This window comes from Actinia tenebrosa, unplaced genomic scaffold, assembly GCF_029948245.1.
Source record: "Actinia tenebrosa isolate PJP-AT-01 unplaced genomic scaffold, QUT_ActTen_1.0 PGA_scaffold16__25_contigs__length_10494907, whole genome shotgun sequence".
NCBI lineage: Eukaryota > Metazoa > Cnidaria > Anthozoa > Actiniaria > Actiniidae > Actinia > Actinia tenebrosa.
The window spans coordinates 9,456,043-9,479,657 of NW_028292576.1; the positions used below are offsets into that span (position 1 = coordinate 9,456,043).

General features: G+C 38.1%; 4 protein-coding genes and 1 long non-coding RNA gene across 5 annotated transcripts; 2 read left to right on the top strand and 3 right to left on the bottom strand.

Moving 5' to 3' along the window:
• Nucleotides 1–591: 591 nt before the first annotated feature.
• On the top strand, nt 592–10,472 carry LOC116303718 (ras-related and estrogen-regulated growth inhibitor-like). Its single transcript, XM_031713305.2, has 5 exons — nt 592–1,003; nt 2,827–2,883; nt 3,630–3,709; nt 8,036–8,225; nt 8,581–10,472. Exons 1-5 carry the CDS (start codon nt 928–930, stop codon nt 8,841–8,843), a joined length of 666 nt encoding a protein of 221 aa, XP_031569165.1. The 5' UTR covers nt 592–927; the 3' UTR covers nt 8,844–10,472.
• LOC116303716 (kelch-like protein 12) lies at nt 3,726–7,242 on the bottom strand. Its single transcript, XM_031713303.2, has 2 exons — nt 5,873–7,242; nt 3,726–4,997 (listed from the first exon to the last, which is right to left on the bottom strand). Exons 1-2 carry the CDS (start codon nt 7,072–7,074, stop codon nt 4,196–4,198), a joined length of 2,004 nt encoding a protein of 667 aa, XP_031569163.2. The 5' UTR covers nt 7,075–7,242; the 3' UTR covers nt 3,726–4,195.
• LOC116303717 (uncharacterized) lies at nt 9,703–12,277 on the bottom strand. Its single transcript, XM_031713304.2, has 4 exons — nt 12,137–12,277; nt 10,645–10,786; nt 10,374–10,445; nt 9,703–10,075 (listed from the first exon to the last, which is right to left on the bottom strand). The coding sequence occupies exons 1-4, from the start codon at nt 12,252–12,254 to the stop codon at nt 9,703–9,705; spliced, it is 705 nt and encodes a 234-aa protein (XP_031569164.1). The 5' UTR covers nt 12,255–12,277.
• Nucleotides 12,278–13,137: 860 nt separating this feature from the next.
• LOC116303725 (spondin-2) lies at nt 13,138–23,002 on the top strand. The gene is made up of 8 exons (XM_031713316.2): nt 13,138–14,219; nt 18,503–18,565; nt 18,714–18,918; nt 19,120–19,325; nt 19,848–20,069; nt 20,678–20,848; nt 20,929–21,120; nt 21,701–23,002. Exons 1-8 carry the CDS (start codon nt 14,075–14,077, stop codon nt 21,880–21,882), a joined length of 1,386 nt encoding a protein of 461 aa, XP_031569176.1. The 5' UTR covers nt 13,138–14,074; the 3' UTR covers nt 21,883–23,002.
• LOC116303726 (uncharacterized) lies at nt 14,432–18,760 on the bottom strand. The gene is made up of 2 exons (XR_004197992.2): nt 18,596–18,760; nt 14,432–14,795 (listed from the first exon to the last, which is right to left on the bottom strand). It is a non-coding gene; the product is annotated as an uncharacterized LOC116303726 (long non-coding RNA).
• Nucleotides 23,003–23,615: the final 613 nt, after the last annotated feature.

Genomic DNA, 23,615 nt, shown 5'->3' on the forward strand with positions numbered 1-23,615 from the left:
GCTATGAGGTCAGATGAAGGTCAAGGGCACGATATGCACTAACTTGTTCCAGTGATGGCCATTATTTGTCTTGTGACATACGTGCCTCCTTGCACCGCATATCATAGCCACGATGTGGTTGTTAAATATTCCCCCCGTAATATTACACAGACCAGCCAATATCTTTCGATTGTTCATTTTTTCTAGGAGCTGGTTGGAATAAATCAAAGAACCAACGTCGCACAACGATTATCCTATTTCTAATACACCTCTGTTATTCATAACCTTGCCTATCGCGGATCAATGAAACTCCCGTGTACCACCCCCTGGGGTTTCGTTCGTCAAAACAATTAAAAGCAAAACCAAAACAATTACTAAAGTAAATTGTATAGGAATTTCCGACATATTGAGTACAAATTTATTGATTAAAAAATTTGATCTTATCAATTAATATTTTTAATTAACATTTTGGTTTATTAAAACTATTCCAATTTCATGACCGTGAAGTCTTTGAGATCTTAATATATTTTAAAAGTTTGTTATTTTATAGATTTAGGTATTATTTTTAGGCTATTTTTTGGAATTAGAAGCATTTCAGAAATCCATATGACGGTAATGCAAAAGCACCGTTGCAGTCCTATATGTCCATTCCTCGTTTTCCAAATATATATCATTACTTGCCATAATTAAGAAAAAAATCTAACTTTAAGCCGTCGATATTGTCATTGAGTGGTCTTATCTACAAAATCAAGTGCTAACACGAATTAACCTTGCATTTGAAACATACCAAGCCATGCAGCAAGCCCAGCAAGAGTCCTTTTACCTCTATATTTACATCTATGTTTGATTTACATTCCAGAGAAAACCCATTGCAGTGCTTGTCAGTTTCGCAAAGAAGCCAATTCAGTGTCTGGGATAAATTGAATGTAATGTGATTATTGATTGAGAATGTGTCAGCCAAACTCGCCGACATCGAGTGAGGGACGTTTCCTTGTCATTGGTAGTAAAGGGGTTGGAAAATCAGGTAATATTTATTCTCTTTAGTCTTTTCTTTATCATATCTATATAAGCATATAATTATTTGACGATAATTTTGAACCTTATAAAAGATATTGAATAAGATGAAAACTCCAAAGTTAGGTTGAAAGGTCTTCTTTCTTTTATTTTCTGTTATATTGAAAACCTCAAAGGTAAACGGAAAATCTACAAAAAAGAACGAATAATTTTTTTTTTTAATTTTGTATGGTGTTTTGTTTCACATCAAACTTTCCATAAATCAAACGTTTATTTCTAGCTACACATTCATTTTTGCAAAGTCGATCGACGGTAAATTATTTTTTTAAATATATTTTTTGTTTTCAGATGTCAACAGTTAAGGGTACAGAATTGAACTTAAATTTTAAAAAATCATAAAGTTTTCGAGAATATTATTGAAAACAGATTTGTTGTACTGTGTGCGTCTCATAGCCCTAAAAGCCCTTAAAAATCTTCACCTAAGAAAAATTCATTAAGGAAACGAGATTTTTAATTGACTTTGGATTAGAGTCACGCTTTTGTATTAACCGTTCAATATAATGGAAATAATAAATAGGACTTTTAGGACTTGAGGCAAGTCGATTTCCTTCTTGAAATTCCTTCTGAAGTTAAACTTAAGAATTAATATTTGTTTTAAAACATCAAGCGTGGTTGAAGTTATGTCTAAGATCATTCAAGGTTATGTTTATTTCATTCGGGTGTTTGATATGACGTCATTGTAATATATAAATATACATAGCTATTAATAGGATATAAATAGATTTAAGTGTGGATGAATTCAACCAGAAGGATTCGTCATAAGTGTCTTCGTTATAACATCCAACATGGCTGCAGTTTCTTATTTTTATTTCATTCTCTTGGGAAGGATTGAAACCCCAAAAAACGTAGACTGAATCATCCCTCCCTCCTAGAGGCCGTGAGGCCAGATTCTTTTGGATTGCACGGCGCCTTTGTACAATTTAGCGCCAATAATTTAATCTGGCTTATTATAAGTTTAAAGAGGGTCGGTACTGCTTAAACAAAACGTTATGTATCGCTAACTGGTGTGCGTTGGCGTCAAGTCATTAGAAGGGAGTGAATTAAGGTATTGAGATATGTCGGCGAGAGATAACATATCTGAAGTACTTGATGTTTGCGAGCTTAAGTCTTGATTTACGTAAGAAATAATCCTATAATTAAAAGAGGCGGTGGTTGGGCGTAATTGTTTTCCATATCAGACCATGTGCCATTTTCTAGTGTATCAATTCTTTGTTTAATGGTTGCGCATGAGAAGACACATGATTATGGATACAACTCAAACAAAAAATTTTATTCTCTAGGGAATGACACGTGGTCTGAAATGGGGAACATTACGTTCAAGGTAAAGAGCAATTTCAAGTAATAAAAACTGTTTTCACGTTTCGTGAGTTAACCTTGTTAAACTAAATGACACATGACCTCAAAACACGCGAGATCGTTATATAAGTACATTCTAGATCTGCTCTTGATTTCACCTTGGTTAATCGATCAAATAGATGCACGCTTCGTCACCTACGATCCCCCCCCCCCCCCCCCCCCTTCATATCTGGGGTCCCGGGTTTGATTCCTGAACTCGGCATCACATGTAAGTGGCGTTTGTTAGGTCTCTCCCTCGATTGGAGGGTATTTCTCCTGGTCCTACGGTATTCTCCCTCCCAAAAATCTAAAAATCTTAACTCCAATTCGATGTGTGAGTTAGCCGTGCCCTGACTTAAATCACCCAGTGTTTGTTTCAGGGTATCAATACAATTTCTTGGTTCTCCTAACCATATTTTTTTTCCTTTTTCCATTTAGCTGTGACAGTACGCTACCTAACGAAAAGGTACATCGGAGAATACCAGTCCACGGCAGGTAAGATGTGTCCATGCCAAATATAGCTCGTCGCACGTGCCTGCGTTTGTGTTTGTCTGCGGTGATAAACGAAATGCGCAACTAAAACGTGCTTCTGGTTTGTGCCGACATTAGAGAAAAACGTTTGAGCATGCGTGCATTTCAGCACGTTTTCTAAGAATTTAGAAGAGTTTGAGTGAGAAAATGTTGTTTTCTCTGAGTATACAAAATATTTCGCGAGTATACTTTTGTGAGCGTAAAATGCTTCGCGCTGCCATACGATGGTTCAGCACTCGATGTCTGGGAGTATGGTTCTTATATTATTTACTAAAATCAATACCTCAAAATATGCATCGATGATTGAGCTTGAGCTTGTAGGACAGTGTTTGCGTGTCATTGTAGGCTGTTAATGAGATTCCATAATTCGGTTGATTGTTACCAAGCAATAGAATACTCTCTGGTTGATAGCACATGACGGGCAGTGTTTGCCTCTAATTGTATGTTGGTAATGAGATTAATGAGATTCATTCAGCTGATTGTTACCAAGCAACTGAATACTCTCTCGTTGATAGCACATGACGGGCAGTGTTTGCCTCTAATTGTATGTTGGTAATGAGATTAATGAGATTCATTCAGCTGATTGTTACCAAGCAACTGAATACTCTCTCGTTGATAGCACATGACGGGCAGTGTTTGCCTCTAATTATATGTTGGTAATGAGATTCATGAGATTCATCCCAAGTGCATTGTCTTAATTTTGCTTTTAGAATTAACTTACACTCAAACCCTAAAACTAGACGAAGATGTGAAAGGATCGACGTTTGAGATACGCGATACACTTGAACGAGTAAGTCTTTTATCTCAGATATTTTTGAAATTATATTTTGCAGTGAAAACTAAACTTTTACATAAAAATAGATACAAATTTCTCAGAATATATTATTTCACATATTAGATTAATTGTAGTAAATTAGGTTTTTTCTGAATTTCTTAAATTGCAATGCTTATCCATGACGACAATGACGTCATTAGTATCGTTAACGTATAATTCTTCGAAACAGTAATGATAAAAAGGTAAATTATACACCGTGAAAAGATGAAAAAACTTACTGACGTTTCGGACGCTAGTCTTTTTACTTCGACGAAGGACTAGCGTCCGAGACGTCAGTGAGTTTTTTCATCTTTTCACAGTGTTTAGTTTACCTTTTTAACATTACTGTTTCATTAGAAACGCCGACGCACCTCACACTATTCGATTTTCCACGATCAGATTTTTAATTTCTGAGATATCCTAGCTAATATGTTGAGCATGTGGGACATAGCAAAACGGTAACTAAGGGGAGTCGAAACCATAAATCGCACCCGATATCCCAGAGGTGAGAGGCGAGCGCAATACCGCTACGCCACATTTGACATCCATTCTAGCTAATATGTTGAGCTTGTGGGACATAGCAACCGTAACTAAGGGAAGGCGAAACCATGAATCGAACCCGATATCCCAGAGGTGAGAGTTGAATGCAATACCGCTACGCCACATTTGATTGCCTAACCCTGTAAAAGTCAGGAAATCTTGGGGCAAATTATCAACCATTTCTTTGCACAGCAACACACTACAACACTGTATCCCACCAATACAATTAGGCACAGAGCCTAACACCCTCCACACGTTCAACTCAAAGTCATAACACTCCACTTTACTAGTTCTTTCGCGGCAATTCTTTTTTCCTCCGAGAACATAAATATTCCCGCAAACATATACTACTCCACACAATGCACGCGGCACAATGAGATTCCCAATGAAGCTCCATGTTTGAGTGTCGATATCGAAGACTTCACAGCTGTTGTGTGACGACAGGAGATCGTCCTGAGTTCCACCAATCACGAAGAGGTTTCTATTTACCGCCAGTCCTCCGGCGTACGCGCGCCGCGTCTGTAATGGCGGGACTTCTGTCCACTTGTCTTTCCGCGGGTCGTATTTTTCTACGGTGCTTAGATACACACAAACGTCGCGGTCACTATGGTGTTCAGTTTTCCCGCCAATTGCGTAGAGGTGTTTGTTAGCGATGACACAGGGTCCCCCGCGGCTTGTGGTGAGAGGGGCCACTTCCTGCCATTGGTTTGTCTGAGGATTGTACCTAAAATAACCAAACGTACATTAATAACCTACCAGCTTGGTTCAGCTCGATCCATTTCAGACTCGTAATTTACCAGTAAGGGAGATTACCAGTAATCAATTTTTATAGGGGAGAGCTGGCGCAAAGAGGAAAAGATCATAAGCTGTACATCTTAAAGTACCTATGACCCCTAACTCAATGTTTTCAGCATTGATTCTACATGAAGCTAAAAGTTAAATAGTAAAATATTTTTATATGATTTGAGTGATGCCTCCTATGACATCACACTCATTAGCATACTGGAAATATAAATCTTGATATCTCCAAGATGCATCACTCAAATCATATGAAAATATTTTACTATTTAACTTTTAGCTTCATGTAGAATCGATGCTGAAAACATCGAGTTAGGGGTCATAGGCACTTTAAAAGGGAGGGAGTAATAGACTTTACCTTCGTTGTGGTTTGTTGCTCCATTTCAGACCATGTGATGCCACTGGGAGTTGATTCTTTCGTGTGTAAATTTTTTGAGATGTTCGTCATAAAAGAACAATTCTCATGGGAGTTTCACGTGGTCTTAATTATATATAAATAGGCAATTTTCATACGAAGTTAAAGAGGTTTATTCCAGGTACACACTAACTAAACTAGGTGCCCACCTGAGACCAATTTTTGGCCTTGTCCCTTATATAGAGGTTTGGCACCTTCACGTGATGGCAGCCATGACAGACGTCAGGAAAATTGAATCTGGTGTTATTTGATTTATATGAGAAAGAACACAATTTCACAGGAGAGAATGACTCTATTGTTGTGCCTTTGACATGGCTGCCATCACGTGATGGTGCAAAGCCTTTTTCTATCTAAACGTAGGATCATCACACTAAGCGAGCCCTTACCTTGAAACACTGCTTAGAGGTTTTCCTCTGTTCCACCCTCCAACAGTATACAACAAACCATTCAACTCAGCCACCCCGAGAGCCGACACTTCCTTATTCATCGGTGCCACGCCCGACCACGTGTTAGTCCTGTAATCATACCTCTCCATACTTGACAGATGTCCATTAAGAGAGACCCCTCCTACTGTATAGATAAATCCTTCGCAGTGTACTGCACCGTGGCTGAAGCGAGGTATCAACATGGGTGCCAGACTATACCAACGATTATCACTCGGTATGAAGCACTGGGTTGAGGATCTTAACTCGTCACCAGGTCCCCAGATGGTCACAATGGCATCGACGTATTTAGTTATACTCGTCCGGGGCTTGGTGACTATGCTTAGTTCGCTCATTTGCTTAGGTAGGACATAGGATTTCATGGCTTGGTAAAGAAGCTTCACACATTCTGAACTATTCATTACGAGCTCTTCTTTTTCTAATACTTCTGCTAAATAGTATTTTGAAATGCACGATAATCGAAGTCGGCTGAACAGACTTGGGAAAAATGGCCTACGATGACCGATATTTTGCTTGACCCACGAGACGACTCCTTCATAGACCTCTTCCTCGCTCTCGACCATTATATCATCACACGATATCAACCGCTCGAGCTGGTCAGCTTCTAGGAGTAAAAATTCCTCCGACTTCGAGACCTCGATGAATTTCTCGATGATAAAATTCTCGGCTTTTATCAACAGCTTTTTGCAGTTGTACCTCTCTGCAAATGCTCGGACAGACAGACAGTTTTCTGGAGTGAGATTAGCTTCCATGAATTCACTTCCTTTTGTCTTAAGGTCATTTATGAGAAGAAAATCAGCAGCAAAAACCAGCTCACGAACATTTTCTTCGTTTAGTCCTGCTTCGCCGGTGTAAATGTAATTCAGCAAGTCGTCCATGATGACTTCACCGAATCCTTCCAGCTCAACCACTTGTATAACGTCATCCAGATTCACTCCATTCAATTCACTTGTAAATAAACCAAGAAAGTACGGACTGCTCGCTGCTAGAATATTCCTGTGAGCGTGGAACTTCTGGCCTTCGACGATTAGAACTGTGTCACATAAAATCTTCTCCTTTCGAAAGCGATTCATACTTTTATATAATTTCCTTCGATAAGCATCGTCTACTGGGACAACATCTTTCTCCGAACCCTCTGACTCCATTGCCACGTTTTAAAAATTTTCCTATTAAAAACAATTTCTATTATCGCTAAAAAGGTTTCCCAAAATCCATCTTCAGATCTTCAAATCTATAAGCTAAAAATTCTATAGTTTAAACAATTTGAAAATTACCGAGATTCATAATATTCGTGATTTCAAAATCGATAAAAGCGAAAATTTCACGTTGTTTTCATCTCAGAAACACGTATACGTCAGCAGGTGGAAATCCATATTTGGAAGCGAATGTTCATTAAAATTCATTTGCATAAATTAATTCAGCTTGTTGAATCACGATGACAAAAATAGCTTCAAAAAACCACTACATCAGTCATTGATCATCTGATTTTTACATGACTTTAGTTTTTAAGTTTTTGTGTTAGTTTTGTTAGTTTTTTAAAGGTATTATTTAGTCAATTTTCGATTTGTAGCTAGACACGTTTGTATGCTTCAATTTCTATTGTTGAACATTTCGATTTTCTTTTGTTGGAGAACATCTTACCACGTGTCATTATTCGAACAATAAACCGCTCTAACAATGTCAAATATACTAGTTAAATAAGTCAAAAACAATGACAATAAAATATGGTTATATTTCTTTCCCTTCTTTAAAGAAATTCAACCAAGATTTTCGTGTCGAAAAAAATTTTTTATCAAACTTTCTTCCTCAATATCGAGTGAAGATAAACGAAAAAACAGTGAAAATATATAGTTACAAACTTTTTTTTCAACTTTTGGCCAAACTAATTATGGTCTAAATTGCCATATTAAACTGGACTTTTATTTATTATTTATACACCAAAAAGGTATTTAAAAAATAATACGTAGGAGGACTATAACCCCCTAGCCTCCCCTCCCACCACTAGTCTCCCGTGTGCCCTACCCCCCTCCTCTACTCCTATCTTTGTGCTGATTTTTCTAGCGATTTATTTATTGTCGATCCCTTTTATTTTGTGTTTTATCATAGGGAAATATTTCGTTATACGAGAGTAGTATTCGCTGGGCTGATGGTTTTCTCGTGGTTTACTCCATCACAGACAGAAACAGCTTCAACAACGCCATCCAGCTAGTGGAAGCAGTGTATGACGGGAAGGGGACGGATGAAGTGCACGTGGCTTTGATAGGCAATAAAACCGATCTGGAACACTTTAGAATAGGTATGTAAGAGCCCTGTCTGTCCCTGTCCGGCCCTGTCCCTCCTCTCCTCTCCTCTCCTCTCCTCTCCTCTCTTCTTGATCACCTTTCGAAAACGAGCATCTCAAACTTGGCTCACCATCAGTAATAATCCCCTTCACATTTCCCTACGCCATCTTGAAAGGTAGCCGTGCGTTTGCATCGAAGCGAAACGAACGGTGAGCTTGCAATGATATAGACCCTTTTTTAACACCTTAGACAATTATTCACATGTCTCTATCATTGCAAGCTCTCCGTTCGTCTCACTTCAATGCAAAGGCCAACTAAACCGTGAATGAGACTATTATCCATCTACGTCTTCTGTCCCATTTGTTACAGTGACTAAAGAAGAAGGAAAGTCAGCAGCCGCGCAGTTGGGTTGTATGTTCTTCGAAATATCAGCCGCCGAAAACTACGAAAACGTTCAAGTGGCTTTGAACTCGTTGTTCCGTAAAGTAACCATCCACAAGAAACTGATGATGAACGGGAAAGCGAAAAGGAAAACCTCTAGCTCCGAAAAGAAAAAATACGGCTTTGGAAATGGGTTATTTAAACGAAAAAATGAAAGGAAAAGTGTGCAGCGAAAGTTTGATTTCATCTGAAGCAAGTTACTTTTGATGGACTCATTCTTTCCCAGAATCCTCAAGAATTGACACGTGACCTTCGATCGACTCCTTCATACCCAGGCTCTTTCATTCGTAACCATGCTCCTGATGGGATTGTCACGTGACCTTCGATCGACTTCTTCATACCCAGGCTCTTTCATTCGTAACCATGCTCCTGATGGGATTGTCACGTGACCTTCGATCGACTTCTTCATACCCAGGCCCTTTCATTCGTAACCATGCTCCTGATGGGATTGACACGTGACCTCGATCGACTCGTACTATAAGCACACAGAATCCATTCGTACCCAACCTTTTCTCGCGATCATATGCACACTCATTCGTAATCAAGCTCTTTACTGAGTTAAACACCGACTTTATTTATCATTTCTTATACAAATGTTGCTGAGTCAGACTTCGAAAAATAAGGAAGCAACAATTGTTGACGTAATTTTCTTGAAAGTTCATTCTTACAAAGACTTTTTCTTCGAATTCTTACCAAGACAAGTAAAAAAAAAGATTGAAAATAAATACTTGACAGACTGATTAAACGAGATTTTGTCGAAAAAATGCAAGATGTTTGCGGTAATATATTCAAACTGGTTAAACAGGTAAAGCAAGTAGCAGGCGTGAAAATAAAAACAAGTGAAGCTGGTTAAGCCTGTTTTCCAAATGTGCGAATTGTTATCAAAAAAGGATGAAAGATCGTGAAGGTAGTTGGACAAACTGGTCAAACTTGTTTCATAAGTACAAGGATTAGTCGGAGCAGTCAAACCTGTTTTACAAGTATGCAGTAATGTGTGAAAAAAGTTAATTTAGAAGTTTTGCGAATAATATCCTTTCGAAGTGTAATATTTCAGTTATTCGATTTCATCTTTCCCAAAGCGTTCCAAACCATCTGATCGAACTTAAGCACAGTCGTCATGGTAGCCTCTCGGTCAAGACGGAGAAGTTCCTCAACAGGTGAAGGAAGTTTGTCGTTTTCCTGCTCAACGTCCCTTGGGGCAGTTTTCTGGAATATTCTAGCATCTTCCTTTTCATGCGCAACATTATTTTGAACGTGTCTCCTTCTTCGTCCATGCTTTCGTCTTTTCTTCTGCTTCTTCTTTCTCTTGTTCTTTCGTCTTCCGCCTCGTGGTTCCTCGACATCCTCGTCCAAGCCTTCTTCCTCCTCGCTGTAAACTTCTTGTTTTGGTAGCTGGTGAGCATTGGCCCCGAGTTGGTTCTCACTGAAAAGAAAAAACGGTTACTAAGACTTGAAAATACCTCTTGTCATTCTCGTGAGCCAGTTACATTTAGTTAGCGGACCACGCACAAGGCGCATGAGTAAATATCTAGGGTTGCATCAAGATGGTCACGGGATGCCTGTCACCCACTTTATTATTATGCAAATGTATTTTGGGTGAGGATAACATTCAAGTTTTGGATGAGAGGGAAACATTCCACGATAGGACAGGAAATGACGTCAAGGGAAACTAAGCAATAACGAATTAGCACGGCACGGAATATATAAGCTTATTAACTTACTATGCGTTGGATTGTCTAGTGTCTTGTAGTGTTGCTACAGCTGCAATGCTTGCCAAGATGGATCTGGCTGAACTAATTGAAATAAAAATAAAAGTATAAGTTGTAAAATAATATAAATATTTTAAGAGGGTGCCCTCGATAACCATCCATCCATCCCTTCCTTCCTTCCTTCCTGCCTTTCTTTCACACACGCCACCCAAAATGCTTGATTGATCAAAAGTCACGCTACCATTGCTCTCTCACTCAAACAAAAAACACCTCTAATACTCACGGTATTGCGTTGCCAAGGAGACTAGTGATGGTCTCGTACACATAACAACAAATACACCAACAACTGGATGGCTGTCCATTCCAAATGGCTTTGTACGTAAAATGTTCTAAGTACCTCCAAAGTCTGGCATCATGTCCTGAGTCTGTTCAAAGAAAAACGAAAAAAGAGAGAGAGCTCACTATTTAATGAAACGACCCGGAATATATTTCCAAAACAGTTGAACTTTTACTAGAATCACGGAATACTTTATTACATTTTTAGACGTAGTATAAATCCCAAATTCGTTAGTTTCTCATTATTTGTACATTATATTTTTGCATAATTATTTTAGGAGCCTGTATTTTATAACTTTATTTCTAAATATTTCAAATTTATATCCTTCAATCACCGATTAGCGCAACCCTTTTACTTTTTTTCTATTTTTGCATTTTGCTATTAGAGTGCTCGCACTAAACCCGTGAAACAAATACTAATTTTTAGTACTAAATAGTGATAATCAAACAATAGGAAACAAAGGATTCTGTATGAATTACTACTAATTAGTACTAAATATTATTCACGGGTTTAGTGCGTGCACTCTAACGCTTACGCCATTATTAATTTACAGCTGTCCGTCAAAAGGAATAAAAAATTTAAATATTCGCGCCAGCAACAAAGCAAGCCTAATACTGATGATCAATTGTTTTCTACGCCAACTTCATGAAAAGAATCCGTCAAATAGTTTTAAGTCCGACCGCGGTGTATTAAGCTTCATTGTTGTCAATATTCTCCCGGCTGATTTTGATTGATGTTCGTGTGTCTATTCCTGTGAGCAGAAATAGTAAGCCTTCGTTGTATGTACCTCGTGCTCTAGAATACCGTGGTTAGCTCAATATCTTCTTTACTTTTAAATAGCATAAAGTATTCATAATTCGGGTGCCTTGCGAAATTACTCATTTATAACACGCAGTTACAAGTTAAAAGCCTTGAGATTTGAGATGATTTGCAGTCCATTTAGGAGCAAGTAAAGCAGTTCAGCGTTTGTTATTGGTAAGTTTAAACGTTGAATTGTTTGCACTTTGAAACAAAATAGTTTTAGTTCTATAAGTCTTTTATTTATTATGCTCATATTTTTTAATCTATGGGACTGGTTTTCTTGATGAAAACACGATTACAATCTTTGCTTTACACGACTTAAAATACAACTATAGCTTAGCGAGTCTTACGCCGCAAACAATTTTCAAAAATTTAACTAAAATTAAAAAAAGTGAATTTCAGTGGTTAGAACTGGTAAGAAGATATTTTTTGCGTTTTTTCCGAGAAAATATCGACAGCTCAAAGCGACAAACATGCAAGGTTGCTCGTCTTAAACCTGCTGCAACCGCTAAAGATATGTTTTTCGGAACTTAGATGGTCAACAAACGCATGCAGTAAATGTATTATCGCACGCGATGCGATTCTCTGGTCACCAAAGAAAACAAAAATTTCAAACCTAATTTTTAGCAGTACTTACGGGGGTCGTAATCTCCTTCGTATGTGTGGTCGCCCTGTGTCATGTCGAATGGATAGTTATAGTAAATCCATGAGATTACCACCAGAAGAAGGGCCAATCCCAGGAGATAATATATCATCCTCTTACTGAAGGACGCACTTGCGTGCGATGCTAATTAGTGGCTAATTACGTCCATGACATCAAAAATGGTAACGTCATATTCTAATTAGATTCCGCGCGCGCGTTTTTACACAGGGTGACCATGACGGTTCTTGCTTAGGTTATGTTTCGAAGTGGGACAATCTGAGTCGAATAAAATTCTTTTTGGAGTTGTCGGATTTTTTTCTTAAAGCTTTCCTGCGCACACATTTATTTAAAATGTAAATCTGTTTTATATTTTGTACGAATGCTTACACTGTTTAAACTAAACAACATGAAACGATTTTTTTCCTTGTAAGAACAGGGAATGATTGCTTAATATTCCGAGTTGAGATTAGATTTAGAAGTTAATTTAAATTACCTGTCTACTTCCAGATTCTGTGTAACATCATGATTATCCAGACCCCACAAACTTCAATCCCGGAAAGTCTAAATTTGTTTAAGAACCTTGATTGAGTTTAGATTGCCGTCAAAAATGCTAGTAACGACCGCACGCGCGCGTCTGATTTTACCGCCAAAACCACAGAAACTCCCTGATTCTTGACCAAATGTCGAGTGGCCGGGAACTGACTCACGGTCTTTGTCGTTTCCGGTTCTTATTAAAGGTTAATTGGTATAAATAAGCGTTATTGGGATAAAATGAATTACTAGCCAAGGAAGGAAAAATTTCGAGCCAAGGTCAAGGTGAGCGAGGTTGCAGAGTTGTTTTTCGCTCGGGCTCATCTTGATGGTCGTCCGCAAAACCTCTTGGGATGCTTCTACATACTTCTCTAAAAGGGTGTAATCTATTCTATCAATGTACATGTGTTTTGTTTAATCAATGAATATAAAAGTATTAGTCAGCGGAATGGTCACGTGGTCTGAAATGTGATAAGATTGAGCCATGCTGAATGGATATATTACTTATACAATACTCAAGGGAATGGTCATGTGGTCTGAAATGGGACAACATTGAGCCATACATTAGTCCGGATAGTGTCCACTTCACATCCATCATATCACAAAAGAGCGCGTTGGTTCTCTCCCTTGATTCGAGGGTGTTTCTAGGGTTTCTCCGGTTTTCCTCCCTCCACAAAACCTAACAACAGTGTAACAAGCTAAATTCCATGTGAGCCATGCCCTGGCTTCCATGAGCCTAGAGGTTGTTTCAGAGTATCGATAAAATTTGTAGGTACAAGTTCACCGTTAAACTTGATTACACTTAAGATTGAACAGATGAGCTGGTGTTTATGGCTAGACGTAAACGTAGAAACATTTCACTGATGTAAAATAACGATCAATCGCGCAAACACCACAAGACAAAAAACGTCAATTTGACAGAATATTGATGCTGAAACAACAACACGAAAATTTATTTTCCGGCGGAGAAACTCAAGCATTTTGGAATTAAGAAATTCCTTCTTCGTTATCAGTTGGGTAATCTTGATTTTATTACCTCACTTCACTTGAGAAGATAATTGATGACAACAACAGCAGAGAAATTCCATTTTCAAGGATGAAAGTCTTCCGCAGAGACTACCAAGGTTGATGGTTTTGAACTTGGTCGTCACCTCCCACAACCAGCGGTGCTTAAGATCCTTGAGTCTAAATAGCAAAGAAAACTGATGCCGGACTAAGATATTTTTAGAGTCCTTCCGGCCTTAAGTAGTCTTACAAGTGCTCGGGTTTCTTTGGTAGCTTTATAAAAATACTTCCTCTGGTTACTGAGCTATGTAAAGGCAACTAGCACAAACCTTCTCGTAAACCCAAGCACAAAATTAATATCTCTGCATACTGAAGAGATACGTTGGCTCGAATAAGATGTTTCTTGCTAGGGCTAGCTTTATTATAAGTTTAAATATTATCCTTGCTGTCGCAGAGTCGACAATTGAAAATCAAACTTGCAGTGGAGAAGACTGCAAGCTCAACAGTAGAACAGAAGTTGGCAGAACACCACCACAACCAGGTACTTGAACATTTTTGTATTTGTATCTTTTAAAGATATTCAAACCCTTCTTTCCTCGAGGGAATAGTTTAAATTTAAGGCTGTTAATTTAGAAATATTAATGTGAAATCTCATTTAGCTTTGCAATGAGTCAACACGTTTTAAAGCTTAGCAGTTTAATGCAGATAACTAAAATTGGCTTCGAATTTTGCAAGTTATTAGTAATCTTGACCTCAAAACACGTCAATTTTTTATTGATTTAGAAGAGGTAGAATTATATGACCTGAGTGAATTCATGTTTTGTTTGACAAATCATCATCCATCAAGTCTCTAACTTGATCGGTAGCTTGAGCTATGCATTTTAAGTCGATCTTTTAGGCTTCAAATTCCGACATTTCTGCGCATTCATTCGAAGAGGAAAATCATACTTACTCACGAAATATTTAAAACTCTTACGACGACGAGAGGCCGAGAGATATCTTATTTTCCAAGTCAATTTTTATTTCAGGAAAAATGCTACTTTTGAGTCGAGGTTTTAGCATCTGGTCTGTCTTGAGTCAGACGACATTAGTCTGCATCCTTGGTGCGCTTTCTGACCTGAAAAAAGAAAATAGGTTTGATAGAATTAATGGGGATCTAGCCATATCTTCCACTCTGTCTGGTTACAGTGCTTGTCTGCATTTATGCGAACACTTAGTGACATCTGGTCTATTACTTGTTAATGAGCTTTAAATGATGCAGTCATTAAACATGAACTTCGCCGGTGAAGACGAAAAAATGATCGTCATCTTTGCAACGCGGACTTTTATAAAGCATAAATCAAGCTTAAAAACGAATTCACAATCTATTATTTCTGCATTCTAAGACTTCAAAATCGAGGTAGTTCGGAGAGAAACAGCAGTGAAATCTGAAAGCGCAATATGTATTTTTTCTTGTCTATCACTTTCGCGCTTCGGGCTAAACGTATCTTATACGACATTAATTGGTTATCAAGTTTAATAGAAGCTATTCTCTACGTATCGTTTTAAGCACCTATTAAATAACTTGAATTTCGAGTTCAAAATCCTTCATTCCTTAGACTTAAAAAGTGCGTAAACGAAAAGGAATTTGGAATATTCTCGTTAAAGGTGTTGAAAATTCGCCTGTTTGTCTAGAACACAGGAAAAATACTCCAAGAAAAAATTTCTCTATATTATTCCTTATGCGGGACATTTCTTGACTTGAAGTTTTTAGCTTTGAAGCTTGCAAATGAACTGGTTATATGACAAAAACAAGCGTTTATACACAATTTCGCGCATGAAAGATTAGAATGAATATTCTGTACTTTTAGTATTTCATTCCTTTGCTTCCGGCTTTTTAACAGTTTTAAGTGTGTGGTACAGCTTCTTTAAATCTACTGTTTGCAATTGATTTTTCTTGTCTCTTCTTTCCCTTTCCTCGTCGTGTTCTCGATCCTATCTTTCATTTCTGGACTTTCCATGTTATAATTTTTTATTTTTGCTTTACTAGTATTATTGGAATAGCTAAGTTTACGAAAGAAATTAATGCATTCTATATTCAATTCAACACGAGTTATCCATGCCCTAACTTAGATCAACCCAATTTTGGAGTATCGATAAAATTTGAAGGTTTAGGTAAGGTAATTATTATTCTTGCCAAACTTGGGTGGTGCGCGCTACAAATGCGCTACCTCTCACCATTGTAGCCGTGAGTTCACCTCGAAGTTACTCCCATGTCTTTTTAACCTTTGTAAAAGAAAGAAAAGAATAATACTCAAGGAAATGACGTGTGGTATAAAAGAAAACCAAGGTCAAGATCAAAGTGACATCATATTACAGACCACATATGGGCAACATATTTTAATTCACTTGGCAGTCCCTTGAGTATTACTTCTTTCTTTATGAATTTCGCTTGGATTGCAACTTTTTTATGGATAAGACTCTCACAATGAATCCTTCTCACAGGATGTTTAATTTGAAATGGAAATGTTCTGCGTACCATTCTCTTGAGTATTATTTCATTTTCTGTCTGCATCGGTAACATTAATTAGGTTGACTTAAGCTCACAAAGAATCCTCTGCACGGGATATAGTATAAAGAAAACATTACGCCCAAAAGCAACATGTGTATTCAGTATAAGGTGGAGTCGACAGAAAGGCGTGATGGGCGGGGATTTACCTAATTTATTTCCTAATAGTCGTCTTTACTTTTTGGATTGTTTTCCCATTTTAGACGACGTGCCATTCCCTAAACAATCTTGTATATATTACTTAGGAGACATCCCTGTCGCGACTGGTCACCTTAACCTACGCGCGCCGCGTCTATGTATGTGTTTTTATTTCTGGTTAACGGATTCCACAAGTCAGTCAGTTAGTCCAGGATTTATCCAAATCTCTTCCGTATTGCTAAAAGATTTATGTCAGGTTGTTTTTAAAACAATTAGCAGACAGGAAGGGTATTCCTAATGACGGAAATGCCTCGGTAAATCCAGATCTTAATGTTTTTAGAAAACACAGAGACTGGAATTTTTCTGATTCACGGGCTCGGAAGACAGCCTGTTTGGCGAAAAATAAATGTAACTCCGAGATAATCTGAACAGATATAGACTTCAAACTGATTTAAACACGAAGAACGCTAGAAGGCTCGCGCGACTGAAAATCTTTCTCAAACCCATGTTACCAGAGAAAAATTATTCGAATTATATTTTAGGGATTTTTTGTTTTATGATAACGAATATTTCCATGTACTGTTCAATGAGACACGATGTGCAGATGTTTCATTTGACCCCTGTCAGCGAGGGACCAGAATGACGCAGTTTCTAGAATGTAGTAAAATACCGTAAACGTGAGCTTGAGGGGAAAGCATTCCATTAAAGAAAATTCAAGTTTGCTGAAGCTAGCTTTAGTATATCCTGCAGCATGTTCAAAATAATGCACAACAAGACAAATTCAGATATTATTAATACATTATTATTGTATTAGACGCAGTTGAGAAAACTGATTTTCCATGAAATTTATTTTTTGCTGTCTCTCATTAAGATAAAAGGTGTAAAATTGGTATGCTTAAGATTCTGGGACGCATTTGTATGACAATCTGTTTTTCTTAGTCTTTTCCTTCCTCCCTTCTTCCTTCCTTCTTCATCCTTTCCTTCTCTCTCTCAAATACACATCCAAACTTCCTCAATCTGCGCGTTTTTCAATTTTCTAGTTTTTCTCACTTCAAACAACATACAAATGTTTCTGTATTTTTGCCCTGTGGAATCTCTTTGGACTATAGAATGCCACGTAAGCAATGCCATTACAATGACGCGCTTGGACCGGCATTACTTGATGTTATATAGAGTATCAATAAAGATGATTAAAACATGTAACATGCGTTTATTTGAAACTACCGCAATGTCGACAAAACCGCAATCAGTGGCACGTATTACCGCGCTTTGACCTCCATCGATAAACAGATAAAATACAATGACCGTACGTTTAAGTGTAAGTTTAATGAACAAACTGTTCTGCGTTGAGAATGTTTTGCATTAGTCCGGTAAGGAACAGGAATTACGGTGATTCTTAGCAAACGTGGTGCATTCTGGTCTAGCTTGGGTACAAGAATCTATCTATCATGCGTAATATTATGTAGCTTTTGCTTTTTCTAGACCAGGATGCACCCTTCATTTTATAGCTTAAAAAACCTTATTTTGTCAAAGCAGAGGAAGAAAATGAAGATACGCGGCTAATGGTTTGAAGTGAACTAGTGATTTGAGCGACATTCGCGAAAAGCCATTATTTTTCTCGTAAGATGAAAAATTAGATTTTGATTGCGGTAAACCTATTGATCCTAGCCGGAGGGACCTCTAGTACTGATACGGTCTTTTAATAGTCTTAATACCCAGATATTTAAACAAATGGAACTTATACGATGACATTTAGATAAGTTGACGTCTGAACACGATGTTGCGGTCGCGACGTGTTGGTGTGTAGATGTTATCGCTGTTGATCTTATTCAAATGTTTATTCAGGGCAGGAACAGACGCTGAATAATTATGACATTGATCAATATTTTTTATGAGTTCACAATCAATAAATTATTATAAATAATAAATAAATTATTAAATCATAACTGCAAGTCCGAGAGAGTAATTAATTAAAGGAATAAAAAACATGCAAAGACAGACAGACAGACAGACAGACAGACAGACACACAGACAGACACAGACAGAAAGACAGACAGACAGAAAGACGGACGGACAGACAGACAGACAGACAAAAGTGCTTCACATTGACTTTCAATGTAATTTTCTTTCTGTTTTAGTAAAAGCAAATGATTTGAAATGCTGCGCTTGTGGACAAGCTACCTACAGGATGACATTCGTTGGTAAGTAGTACTGGAGAACTATAACCTTACCTCAAGTTAATTTTGTCCATCCCAACACATTAGCAGTAGCAGTAGCAGTAGCAGTAGCAGTAGCAGTAGCAGTAGCAAAGTCTTTTCTTTGACACTTTTATTCTTCGTTTGAATCAAGGAAAATGGAGTCGTCTCACACATCCACGTCATTTCCCTGGGCCAATGTCAAGCTGGTCAGCCCTGATTGGCTGTTCCCATAGCAACGAATATCACATGTGGAGATATGGTAATCTCGCGTCCCTTGGAGTTCAACGACTCGGTGAGTGGGGTTCGACGAGCAAACTAGAGGAAGAAATGAGAAAACAAGGAAATAAAGTTTTAAAGTAAGTATTTGATCAATTGGACTCGAACGTAAATGCATCAATTTGCGCCAAATCCACAGGAACCCCAACAATATATATATAATTAATGGGAAAAAGCATTTAGTCACACATTTCTAAGACTATCAGTGCCACAGGATAGTAATACTCTCTTAAAAAAACACTTTTTAAATTTATTTATACAATATATTTTTCTTATTTCAGTATAATAAAGATGCCTGGCCTATGGTGGGGTGTTGGGCGTTCAGTCATCGAGTTTCGAGCCGACCAGACTCACAGTTTACTTAGTGTTATGTCACGTATAGTACCGAGCCCGGACTGGTACGTGGGCGTTGACAGCCTGAACCTATGTCATGTGAACTGCACGTGGAAAAACGAAGAAACAGTTGATCTATTCCCATTGGATGCAGGTATGTCACGTGATAATTCTTACGCTCTTAATTGGATTGAGTCACATCTGACCCATTTCAGTCACATCCAATTCATCTCAGTCATGACATCCAATCCATCTCAGTCATATTCAATCCATCTCAGTCACATCCAATCCATCTCAGTCACGTACAATCCATCTCAGTCACATCCAATCCATCTCAGTCACATCCAATCCATCTCAGTCACATCCAATCCATCTCAGTCACATCCTATCCATCTCAGTCGCATCCAATCCATCTCAGTCACATCCTATCCATCTCAGTCACATCCAATCCATCTCAGTCACATCCAATCCATCTCAGTCGCATCCAATCCATCTCAGGTCACATCCAATCAATCTCTGTCACATCCAATCTATCCCAGTCACATCCAATCCATCTCGGTCACATTCAATCCATCTCAGTCACATTCAATTCATTTCAGTGGTTTCGATTTAGGAATTGAGATATCTTACTTATCGTCGCAAAATATTTTTCATACCTGTTGTCTTTCTTTTCCAGGAACAGACGATGGAATTAACTTTATATCCGTGAACGCCAGATCCAACCCTCAGCAGCCAATCAGGAGAATCGATACACGCCTTCACAATCATCCAATGTCTTCGTTCTATTTACCTGACAATGACGCTATACGTCCTTTTGCGCAGATCAAGATAGAACGGTTAGGAGTCAGCGGGTCATGTTTAAGGAGTAATATGAAAGGACCTTTCCCGCCAAAACCTGGTAATTGTAGCACCACACTCCACCTTCGAAATATCTTCTTACCCCATCAATTTATCCATCTATTTTTTCATCCTCCTGATTACTCTTAATTCCATACATCCATTTTATCCATCAATTCATCAATGCATTCATTCAATCTTTCCATCTTTCCATCCTTCCACAACCCATCTATCTACCCACAGACCCACCGACTCACCGACCCAACAATCGATCCTTTGTCCATCCGATAACTCGCACACGCACGCACACACACACGCACCCATCCTTCTCTCATCCGTCTATAGATGACTTGAATTATAGCGTCATTTACTGCTACCGGAATCTCTTGCACACCTTTTTTGTTAAGTCAATTGTCTTACTATTTTCATGAGGAAATACAAATTGGAATAAGAAAGAAAATTCGCGAGGAATTTTAGTAGTGGTAGCTGTAAAATGACGCCATCATTAAAACGGCCTATTGCCTCTTCTATTCATTTTCTCCCCCTTCTTTTTTTTTTTTTTTTTTTTTTTTTTTTTTTTTTGTCTAAAACTGTCTTCTAACTCTCCAATCCTTGTTCATATATCAGTATTATATTTTAATACCTCTATTTTTCTCCGTTTTAATCCAGCTCGAATAGATTGTCAGGTCTCTCGGTGGTCGTCATGGACACCATGTTCTGTCACGTGCGGTCTGGGGAAACAAGTCCGTGGGCGTGACGTCATAGTTCAACCAATGCATGACGGGATACCTTGTCCGAATTTATACGACTACAAAATCTGTGATCTCCAAACATGTGATGGTGAGACTAATTTTAACGCAGCCAGTTTATGTTATTTGCAGAACTAACTTCATCATTAATGCATGTTCTGGTTTTTCCAGATAATAATAATAATAAATGTTTGGTATCTGCCTGGTCAACGTGGAGCAAGTGTACTGGAACTTGTGGGATAGGATTCAAAGTGCGCAAGCGCACAATAATCCGCCAACCAGCTTTGGGTAACAAAACATGTCCAAAACTGATCAAGAAAAGGCGTTGTCGTTTATCTCCTTGTCAAAAAGACAGAGGAAGAGGTTTGTATTTTTGTGCCTTTTTATGTTTTTATTCTTCCTGGTCACCTTTTTTGCTTACATTATTTTAACAGACGAGGTCGTTTAATAGACTTTTTCTATCTCTTATGCTCGAGGGTATAGTATACTCACGCACAGACGAACTGTGCCGTGCCGACCGTGCCTACTCCTTGTCCGGGTATTTTGATTGGACAAGCACTGATGTCGCGCTCTGTGATTCGTTTAAAAGATGTCATCAATTCCGTGTTCCATGAACGTGCCTCGTGTCATTGTGCTTCACAAAATTTACTCTCCAGGCATGCATACTAAAAAAAAAAAGCTAAATAAGACTATTTAAAATAAATAAATTATAGCGCCCTTGTTCGATGAGGGTAGCACTTAATACTGCCTAACAAAGCACCGACCTGCATGGAAAAATCCCTTGAATCATCTGAGAAATCCAACTAGAAACTGTACTCGCTTACGACACCCGAGGGCGCAGGAATCAAACCCGCGGGTCGCATCGTCGAGATGCACTGTATTTTACACTTGATTCTCGTCGTATCTGTTTTTCACATTTTCACATCTCGTATTTTATTTTCAGCATCAGCAGCCGATTGTGTTGTATCGGCCTGGTCTTCGTGGTCAGAATGCAACAGACAGTGCAACCGAGGGAAGAAAAAACGAACAAGACAGATATTAAACAAAGCAAAAGATGGAGGGAGAAGATGCCCTCGACTGCAAGAAAAACGCAAATGCCTCGTTAGAAAATGCCCGAAAAAATAAATTAGTTACAAGACATCACGATAAAACCGCATAACAGGTTGTTACTAAAACAGGGAATGGGGAATGACCGGGAATGGGGAATGGCAGACTGGGACGAACGATCAGCGGTATTACCTTAGTTGCGACAAGAACAGTCATAAATTAGCTGGATATGAATCTAAATACTAAAAGTAATACTTACTGATTATCAGTCTCCTTCTTATCGAACATTTTTAGTACGATTACAAACCATTGCCGTGGAATATTTCACAAATGTTTCATTATAAAACAGCTAGATTACAAGCGTAAGCGCCATGACACTTTTCAAGGGTAATACCGCTGATCGCTCGTCCCAGTATCCCATTCCCCATTCCCGGTCATTCCCCATTCTCCATTCCCTGTTTTAGTATCATCCCACATGAAAATTAAGCGGATAGCTGTTGTTTTCTTTTCACACATTCCATCTTGAATGGAAAAGTTGTCGAACAAGCTTGACAAAACCCTAAAAACCTATATATTCTACTTAATATCAAATACTATTTATTGTTTTGCAAATAATGAGTAAACGGTAATAAATTGGCGAAGAAGCCAAAAAAACTAACTTTAATAATTTTAAATTTAAATTCGTACGAGAAAATTTGTAGAGAAAAACTAGAGAGCTTTTCACTGACCGCTTCACTGACCCTCCTGCGACAAGAAAAATGACAGACAAGGGTTTTCGTACCCATGTAAAACCAAATCAATATATCCTCTTATATTTCGTTTCTTATCAACATACTATCTATCTCAAAAGAAAGCAACATGCTCAAAGTTTTCAAAACTTTTGAATTTATGGAAATCACTTACATACAGTGAGGAGAAATTCAAGATTTTGTTTTAGAACTCCTTAGTTGACCTGCAAAGAGCAATCATAAGAGAATGTATGGGAAGCAAACAGGATTTTTGACCAATTTTTTACCGGTTCGATATTTACTCCAAAACAGGATTTTCTTGAACGTATTTCATAGTTATTCGATTTCCCACAATTAAAAATGAGATGCCAAAAGAAGAAGTTGCATTTTTCAATGACCCCTTTACAAGGCTCAGTGTAGAATCCAGTAACAAAAATGGCAGACAAGGGAATAGGAGCCCAACCAAACCATGGCTTAATCCTCTTTCATTTCTATCTGAAAAGGAAGCCAGATGATCATAGTTTTCACAACTTTTTAATTTAAGGTTTTAACTGTTTTAGAGCCAGAGAAATTCAAGATTTTGGTTTACCATTCCTTCCCTATCTGATGTCTATTATCGGTTTAAAATGTCTCCAACTTCGTTTTAAACTTGTTGTTCGTCGTTTCGTCCATGATGAGTTTGGCGTTTAGAAATCCATCCTCACTGGCCTCGATTTAGTGTAAGATGTCTTCGTGATACAACCAACTGGAAGGATAAAGAATAATGTGCATGACTTGTGACTGAATGTTGTGTTTTGAGGACAAGACTATATCCCGGGCGCAGAGTGCGTTTCACGGCTCCCTCACAGCCCAATTTACATACATTTACTGTATTTGACATGTATCACTCTCCGCCCGGGATGTAGTCCTCGTCCGTATCATGAATCTTTCACTATGAAAAACTACTTAAAGCCACTTTTTTTAATTCCCAAAACTCAAAGCATATGAAGAGATCATAACAAAGGGTACATTCTGTGTGACTGTGAAAAACGCAAGGTATTGACTAATCCAGTCTTTATAGTAGTATAGTTATAAACTTGTTCT

What these genes read in the sequence shown, in the direction of transcription:
- LOC116303718 (XM_031713305.2), top strand. Translation starts at nt 928, where the DNA reads ATGTGTCAGCCAAACTCGCCGACATCGAGTGAGGGACGTTTCCTTGTC. An exon ending in TAAAGGGGTTGGAAAATCAG is followed by an intron (nt 1,004 to 2,826) that starts GTAATATTTATT and finishes TTTTCCATTTAG; the next exon opens with CTGTGACAGTACGCTACCTA. An exon ending in AGAATACCAGTCCACGGCAG is followed by an intron (nt 2,884 to 3,629) that starts GTAAGATGTGTC and finishes TTTTGCTTTTAG; the next exon opens with AATTAACTTACACTCAAACC.
- LOC116303716 (XM_031713303.2), bottom strand. Translation starts at nt 7,074, where the DNA reads ATGGAGTCAGAGGGTTCGGAGAAAGATGTTGTCCCAGTAGACGATGCT. An exon ending in CCTCTAAGCAGTGTTTCAAG is followed by an intron (nt 4,998 to 5,872) that starts GTAAGGGCTCGC and finishes TGGTTATTTTAG; the next exon opens with GTACAATCCTCAGACAAACC.
- LOC116303717 (XM_031713304.2), bottom strand. Translation starts at nt 12,254, where the DNA reads ATGATATATTATCTCCTGGGATTGGCCCTTCTTCTGGTGGTAATCTCA. An exon ending in CGAAGGAGATTACGACCCCC is followed by an intron (nt 10,787 to 12,136) that starts GTAAGTACTGCT and finishes TTCTTTGAACAG; the next exon opens with ACTCAGGACATGATGCCAGA. An exon ending in CTCCTTGGCAACGCAATACC is followed by an intron (nt 10,446 to 10,644) that starts GTGAGTATTAGA and finishes TATTTCAATTAG; the next exon opens with TTCAGCCAGATCCATCTTGG.
- LOC116303725 (XM_031713316.2), top strand. Translation starts at nt 14,075, where the DNA reads ATGTTTCTTGCTAGGGCTAGCTTTATTATAAGTTTAAATATTATCCTT. An exon ending in CAGAACACCACCACAACCAG is followed by an intron (nt 14,220 to 18,502) that starts GTACTTGAACAT and finishes TTTCTGTTTTAG; the next exon opens with TAAAAGCAAATGATTTGAAA. An exon ending in TCTATTCCCATTGGATGCAG is followed by an intron (nt 19,326 to 19,847) that starts GTATGTCACGTG and finishes TTTCTTTTCCAG; the next exon opens with GAACAGACGATGGAATTAAC.